Source organism: Benincasa hispida, chromosome 12 (assembly GCF_027475165.1).
Source record: "Benincasa hispida cultivar pf3 chromosome 12, pf3_genome.v1.1, whole genome shotgun sequence".
Taxonomy (NCBI): Eukaryota; Viridiplantae; Streptophyta; class Magnoliopsida; order Cucurbitales; family Cucurbitaceae; genus Benincasa; species Benincasa hispida.
The window spans coordinates 78,993,476-79,001,888 of record NC_143489.1 but is presented as its reverse complement, the minus strand read 5'-3'; the positions used below and the strand labels follow the sequence as shown (position 1 = coordinate 79,001,888).

Sequence of the window (8,413 nt, the reverse complement as noted above, 5' to 3'; positions counted from 1 at the left end):
TTTCATTCATTGGATTATACAAATCGGTCTGTGGATTGCTTTTCTAGTTTACTTAAGTATCACATAATACTAACGTCTAGTTTTATTTCTAGATGGATGTGGGCTAAGTGAAGAATTTAAAATAAAAAATACTAACAAAGTATAGCAAGAGAATTTATGAAAAAACTGTTGTAGCAATTTGATTTTGCAAATTAAAATTATAGATCAATTGACTTGGCAGTTTCAATTCTCTCCGAGTACAATTAGTCATCAACCCAATTAAGAAATCAATATTTCTATTTAATTTTATTTACAAACGAGGCCGTGAGTCTACTTTTTTAGGCAACTTCTAAAATAATTCTACATCTCTCAATCTTACAACTTTTAAATCGACTCTTGAACATAAGATTTAAAATACACAATTAATTTAGGATGTATTTGACTTAACTAAAATAAGTTGTTTAAAAAAATTGAAATGTTAATTTAAATAAAAACAACTTTTTTTTTTTTTTTGCAAAATATCTCTCTCTAATCAGTATGAACAAACCCTCAAACTAGAATTAGATTTTTTACCCATGAATAACAGAAACATCCTATACTTGCAGCCTACTACTTCTCCTTGTCATTTAGGAGCCTACTATAGCTCACTCCATCAACAAAGCACCAAATATATATACAACTATTTATATATACAATTAAGTTTTCTACTATATCTATTATTTGCTATAGTAATTACTATTTTTCACTCCTCTATTTTCATCTTTGATATCATGTTCGACTAAAATAATATACACCAAACACTATTACAACTCATTGACTAGTATAATCCACTAATTATAATAACTAACTCAACATCCCAAACGTCCCCTAATCATTTACCTCAATACCAACCATTCCAACCAATCAACCACAAAAACCTCTTCTGAAAATGTCACCTAACCTAACCTCAAAATCATCCTACCAATAAATTATTATTTCTAAAATAATAATAATAATGTACCTCAATTTTTTAACATCTTATTCACAATATTCTCAAGAATTTTATGGTAACTGTCCATCTTCATGGATTGATTTAGAATGGAACCTTGGTATTCAATTTCCCCATGACATCGAAATTAACATAAGAAATGTAATTCACATTTCCATAAGATCAAGATCTCGAGATCAACATTTTAAACTGTGAACGGGACTATTTAGATGTGAACAAACATACAACTTTTTATCATCGAACACCACTGAACACCAGATTCCCTACAAGAGCAAGCAAGAACGACACAACTTTCTAATACTTCTTCCGATAATAACGTTATAAAACTTGCATCCTTCGTATCTATAAGCGAAAACTGCAAAAGTTCACATAAAAGAAAGGAGCAAAAAGCAACGTTATAAAACTTGAGCAATCCATTAAGATTAAGAAACCTCAAAATTGAACCTGCACCTGTGTCTAACAAAGCAGGAGCAAACCCAACCAAAAGAAGACTAGAAGAAAATCTTAAACATGGCACGACCTATAATGGCTTTGGCTATACTCTCAGACGATGGCATTCGCAGCACTTGCAATCCTCGGCCAGAGATCAGCACATTCCTTTCCTATGGGGCCAGTAATAGCCGAACCTGCAAGCAAATGCACAATCGTTATAAATCTTCGTCTGCCTGTTGCCAGCACCATGAAATAGGGAACGGGTGCTATCCAACCGAAACACATACAGAGTTCACCAAGAATAGTAAGCAGGTTTCATCAAAGACAATTGTTCTTTATTTACGAAATAAGCAGAGCCCTAACTAGCCAAAGCTTCACATTCTCAACCCTGAATTGCCTTCAAATTTCAAATTCTTCAGGATAATTACCATCTTCTGTGACATGTCTCGAATTTAAAAACATACTATACTCACAGACCAGGAAGCCATTGCATTCTAAGCTGACCCAAACAGTCATTGGAATAAAAATAAAATAACAAAAATACATATTTAGAAAAATAAATAAACATTACCTTTCATCTCGCCCTTGGGATTGACAATAACACCAGCATTATCTGGGGGAAAAAAAATACAATACAAATAAGAAAAGCACAAGAACAAGTTGTAATGGTGGTAAGAATTTACATTGGAAACCAGTACAATCATCCTATTCGCAACTTCACATCAATAGTCCAGCTAACTTCTAGATCAAAAAGGGTAGAAATGCATTACTTCCCCAGCCAACATTAAGACAGAAACAAAGACTCTAAATTACAACGGCAAAGTCTCAAAAGAAAACCATGTCCAATTTCTAAAAGAGAATTGTTGATTAATGCAGACAAAGAACAGAAACCGTCATAATGGGATCCTCATCAAAGCCAATCAAACTGAATCAAATTACCAAATAAAAGGCAGTAGCACAATCAAACTGAATCAAATTACCAAATAAAAGGCACTAGCAATCTTTCTTATAAACTTTGACAAATAAGTAAACTAATCTTTCTACAACCTTACAAGTTGCAAGTTCCAACGAAGCAAATTCACACATTCTAGAAGTTGAATATACTGAAAAAAAAAAAAAAAGTTGACCAAGTTGTAAAATGGCGTCTTAACACAATGCTCATCAATCAAATGGGCAAACCATAAAAATATAGTTTGGAAAAATTTTCAAAATGGGCAACTTATTTCCATATAAGAAAAAAAAAACAAGAAAGACACTACAAGAATAAAGCAAAAGACCTTCATTAAAAAAAGTCATTGAACACTAGGCAGCCAAATTTTGATTGAATTTTCACACGCTCATGAGATAAACGACCATCCCAGCAGCGAAGAGAAAGATCAAATTAAGAATTGCAAGTTAAACCTACAAATTACACCGATAACCCAACAATTAATATCGTCAATACTCCTAATTCAACCCCGAAATTCAAGATCATCCTCGATCCAATTTACCGCTGCCTAATGGAGGAAAACAAAACAAACAAGCAAGCAAACAAAAGCGCCAAAAAAGCAAATAGGAAAAGGATGGAAGTAGGTAAAACCTTCGAAATACATGAAGACACCGTCCTTTCGGCGCCATGGCTTGCGCTGCCTAACAATAACAGCAGGCAAGACCTTCTTCCTGAGATCAGGCTTCCCTTTCTTGACGGTGGCCATAACCATATCACCAACACATGCGGATGGCAACCTATTGAGGCGACCTTTGATCCCTTTCACTGAAATGATGTAGAGATTCTTAGCTCCCGTGTTGTCTGCACAGTTGACAGTAGCAGCCACTGGAAGACCCAGTGACATCCGAAACTTGTTCCCTGCAGATCCTCCCCTTCCTGTGATAGCAATCAAATTAGTTCCAGCATAGCCATTAGATGATACAAACGACAAAGCAAGTTCATTTTGAATAATGAGACGCCATGCGAGAACAAGGAGTAATGGAGAAGAAGAAGAGTACCTCGCTTCGACATTGTTGATGAACTTTGGCTTCTCTCCCGCGGCCGCTATAACTGAAGCATTACCATTAGTTTTATATGCTTTACGCCACATTCAGAGCTCTAGGGTTTTGGGTTGCTATGAAAGTCGGGTATATTTACATAAATACCCCCACAAACTATAGGTTTTTTCTTATAAATGCCCCTCCTTGCATTATGACGTCAAAACAGTTCCTACTTTTAAAAGGTTTGTATTTATATTTAGGGTAAAAAAAATATTTTTGGTCTTGAGTTTTGAATAATAAGTGTATTTAGTTATTGATATTTTAAATGGGTCAATTCGGTTCTGAATTTTTAAAGATAGGTTTAAAATATCTATTTTAATATTAAAAAATTTGTAAATGCTAACGTGGCAAGATAACATGGAAAAAATATTTTTTTAATACTTACCTTTCTTTCTCCCTCCTCGCTTTTGTTCTCTCCCTCATTCTACATTAACGGACCCTCTCCTTCTCACTTATTCTCCCGCCACTATCAATGCCGAAATTTATCCCCAATTTGAAAATTTCCAACCATGAGATGTTGGACTATTCACACACCCATCGCCTAATTAGGTACTTCCTTCTTCATAATCTTTCCTTTTAAACTCTTTCTCATAATCTTCGTAATACTCAACTCATTCCATGGAACAAACCCCTTTTTTATGTTTCTTCTTCTTTGCAAGTATTGTTGATATAATGTTTAGCTCATGTGAATTTGAGGATGGAGAGGTTGTTGTAAAAAGACTGTCTGAGCTTCGAATAGGGGAAGGGCTGAATGTTATAGAGGGATTAGATGTGTTAGGTTTAGAGCTAGAGAAGGACACGGGTGATCAGATGAGGGAGTCGGTGGTCCAAGTGTCAGTGGGGGGGGCGGGGTGGAATGCATATATTTGGGCTTGGTGTTGGGGTGGTAGGGGAATGGTTTTGATGTGGGCTTGTGCTCGGGTTAGGACTAGTAGAGGTAGGAATTTTGATGGTGGGATTGGGCTAAGGAACACAAGTGGGTTGGTCATCCCATGGTGGTGGTGGATAAGAGATGGAAGTGTGTGTGCTAACTGCAACCTCTAACAATGGATCAGATCCAAAACCTATTGCAAAAGGAAAGAAAAGTTCATCAAAATCAACATGTCGTGATATTAATATTTTTCTTGACTGAGTTAGGCACTTGTGTCCTTTATGGACAGGGCTGGGACCTAAGTAGACACATCTCTCTGATTTATACTGAAACTTTTGCACATTTTATGGACGAAGACATTGATAGCAAGCACACCAAAAAACTCTTAATTCTGAAAATTTTAACTGCTTATGAATGAGTTTTTCCATTGAAGACCGTCCCTTTAGAACTGTTAAAGGTAAACCATTGATTATAAATGTTGAAGTCGTAAACACATCCTACCAGAAACGTAGAGTCATCGAGGCTTGGGCTAGTAATGTTAGGCCTATTTCAACAATGTGTCGTTGTTTCCTTTCAACCCTACCATTTTGTGTTGATGTATAAGGGCAAGACAACTGTGACTTAATTCCTAATGTAGCACACATTTGATGTATTTGTTTGTATTCCCCCCCATTGTCTGACTGAAAAGCTTTTATAGATGTTCTAAACTGATTCTTTACCATGCTAAGGAAGTGAAAAAAGGCAGTCACTGTATCACTTTTCAATTTTAAAGGATGAATCCATGAAAACCTACTAAAGTCATCAAGGAAGTGTACATAGTAACAATAATCATCAGAGGACATAACAGGTGCAGAACCCCATAAATCAGAATATACTAAATAAAATTGTGCAGAAATTGTTGGGGTTGATGCCCTAAACTCTCATTGGGTCCTGTAATTTGTAAACATTGTATTAAACAAACGTTTGTGATGTAATAATATATGATATTTTCTTCATTATTATCTATGAAACATGGAATGTTTTATTTGCTTTACCATAAACCAATAAACTAAGATCCCTGGTTGTCGTTATAACTTAAACATGTATATGGAGATATACAGGTGGATCATGCCTTAAGTGATAACCAAAATGGCATGTAGTATATGGATATAGGAGGGAAACCTTATCCTAGTGACACTACGGATGCAGCCTGCTTTGTAGAAGAGTTACAAATGTTGTGACTTGCTACAGATGGTCTGATCCTAATCATTCATGTAGAGACATGCAAGCAAGGGTGTCCTATACAAACAAGTTTGTATAAGACCAGACCACAAAGTGTTATAGCCTCATTATATAACACCGTTCATGATAGAGACTTCACTTCACTAGGATGACTATAGATAACATGACCTCAATCCTGGGTGAGTTGGGAACTTCTACCTTTGAGGGCGGTTCTTTGATTTGTATGGGTGCGAGTGGCCAAATTACCGACTCAAACCTACCACTTTGGGGATCGTCTAATTTGGGAGATGGAAACGTAGCTACACAAGATGGAATTCACTCCTTCCCCGAAGTAAGGGTAAGTAGATAGATTGCTCCTTTAAAGGCTGATTCCGGGGCTTGAACAATGTGACGCCACACACCTTTTCATGGCCCGAGAGGTGTCCACACATAATAGGACTATGTCGTATTGTTCATTAGAGGAATCAGTGGTACTTAAGAAGTTAAATATAACTATAGAGGCAAAATAGTAAATCGGTTCAGTTGTACTTACGAGTATCTGTGAAGGGTTATCGTACTGTTGATTGGTTATATCCGATGGACACAGAAATATATCTATGCTGAGAAGAGTGCAGTTATTGGTTTTTAGTGGAATGTCTGGAAGTTAACGGATGGTGGATCTCGTGGCTAAAGAGTTCTGTCAGCTATTCACGTACCGTTGGAGCTTCGAGCCATAGGTCCATAAGGTCCCTTTGGTAGCTCAATGGATTCAAGTTGAGAATTAGTTTTTGGGTCAGTTTGAAGTGTTTAAATTGACAAGAGGGAGTTCGATTATATATCATATGATTGAACTGATCAATTATATATGATATGGTTGACATAATGTATGAGATACATTAATTGAAGGAAATGGATATAAATATGATTTATATCTAGTGGAGGAGAAAAGACTATGGTTCATATGTTGCATTTGATATGATATTAAACTATAGATTAATGAATATAATATGATTATATTTATTATTTAATTTTAACAATTATAGGATAATTGTTGCCCGACTTTTTCTCCGTAACTGAATGAGATAGTGGGAGGTTGCATTTAGTTTTCATAACTGAAGGATAAAATAAAAATTGTTTTCATTTTGCAAATATCAGACATTCGCTCACCGAGTGTATACTGCCTATCGCATAGCAAACCGAGAGCCTACACGATAGCTCAAAATTTTTAAACGATCGTATACACGCGCGTGGTTTACTAAACGATCGCATAGGATTTGTTAAACGATCGTCTAGCTCTTTCTAAACGATCATCTATACGATCTTGTCCTTTTTACTAAAAGATCGTGTACCTCTTCCTAAACGATCAAGCATCGTCTATACGATAGACACTCGACTTCTCCCACTTGCTTGGTCGTGGCATACGATTGTCTATTCCTCATTCCCTCTACAAAATCCAACAGTGCCCACACCTCCTAGATTCTCACTCTGAGAATACTTAGGGTTCCAAATGGTAGTGTCTTCATTGTTGCTGAGTTCGTCAGGAGTCCCTTCATGGGTAGACGATTTAGTGGACAATAGCTTGGACATTCTCAGCGAGAGCGAGAGAAGCGGTCCTTGGACGAGAATGAGTTTTCTATGAATAAGGGTTCTTTAACTGGTATGTTTCTTGTTCTCTTGTTGTTGTTAAAGTTCAAAGCATGCCTATAATTTGTTGTTAAATGCATATCTAGTCTGTATGATTGTGCATGTGGTAATTATGTCACAATGAGTTTGGAACGATCTCGCTTCCGCTTAGAGGTACTCTTTGATAAGAGTTCCTTCAATTGGTATCAGAGCCAGGTTCTGATATTCCAAATTCATTGATGCAAAGAATAGCATTTACTTTCTCGTTGGGTAATGCATGTCTACATTCTATGTAAGTGTTAAATGGTTTGGTGGATGTGGATTAATGGAGTTTTCTGGGATGAAGCCTCTGGTCGTTTAAATTCTTTTACATTTGAAGTTAATTGTAAGGGCCCCTGCATTTTGGGCGTATTAACTTGTTATCGAGTCTGTAAATTCAAAGTGTTTGAATCGTTGAGTCATTCGTGTTGAGGCTTCAAGGCAAAGAGTTGCCGTTCTTCGAGGATGAAGACGACCAAGCATTGGTCGGGTCATGTAAACGATGGGGTAAACGATCGTAGAGTATCGGATACTCGGGAGCAGGTAGACGCGCACACATTAGACGATCATGTAGCTCAGCAAGCTTCATCGCTTAGTTCTTGACTACATGATCTCGGGGTAAATAGTTTACTAAATTATGTAATCGTCTAAACGATCGTGCTTCACAGCAACGTCGTCGTCTAAACGATCGTTTAGACTCGCATGTTTTGTCTTGTGCACTAAATGATCGGGTACCTCACGCTTCATCGCATAGTTATTGGTACTCGATTGTAGCTAAACCATCGTGTATACCCGACCGCGTTTACTAAACAATGGGAGCTTCGCCCGAGCGGTTCAAGATCCGGTTCGCCTGTGAACCAGTTTACTCGATGGAAAATGTAATAGATAGAATTTTTATTTTCAGTTTTGAGGCGGTTCATCCCGGTCCATTAATCTTTTGTAAATGTACATAGGATGTATGTTTATTTATATGTCATATGGTACGCCATATAGAAGAAATCCCACCTTAGGTTATGCATTGGTCATGCATCATCTCTTTATTATAAGTGTTATGATTTAGATAAACATGATTTAAATTACATAAGAGCATGCTCATGCATTATATAATATAAGATTTATATTTATGCATGCATAAAGCACAGACATGCATCATCTTTATATTATAAATGTTATAGTATAAGGGTGTATGGAAGCATGTTTGCTTGGTTATTACTTGTATATAAAAGTTATGTATAATAATGAATGGGCATTGC

The 8,413-nt window shown here is 36.5% G+C and overlaps 1 protein-coding gene across 2 annotated transcripts; it reads right to left on the bottom strand.

The window, feature by feature from the left end:
* Positions 1 to 1,094: 1,094 nt before the first annotated feature.
* Positions 1,095 to 3,526, bottom strand: LOC120068378 (large ribosomal subunit protein uL14x/uL14z/uL14y). Of its 2 annotated transcripts, none has more exons than XR_005479183.2 (5): positions 3,386 to 3,515; positions 2,979 to 3,263; positions 1,971 to 2,012; positions 1,418 to 1,593; positions 1,095 to 1,322 (listed from the first exon to the last, which is right to left on the bottom strand). XR_005479183.2 is itself a non-coding variant. In XM_039020128.2 (5 exons), the coding sequence occupies exons 1-4, from the start codon at positions 3,396 to 3,398 to the stop codon at positions 1,511 to 1,513; spliced, it is 423 nt and encodes a 140-aa protein (XP_038876056.1). In that variant the 5' UTR covers positions 3,399 to 3,526; the 3' UTR covers positions 1,095 to 1,322; positions 1,488 to 1,510. The 2 variants fall into 2 exon arrangements, 1 of the variants encoding a protein (XP_038876056.1); XM_039020128.2 differs by having other exon boundaries at positions 1,488 to 1,593; positions 3,386 to 3,526.
* Positions 3,527 to 8,413: the final 4,887 nt, after the last annotated feature.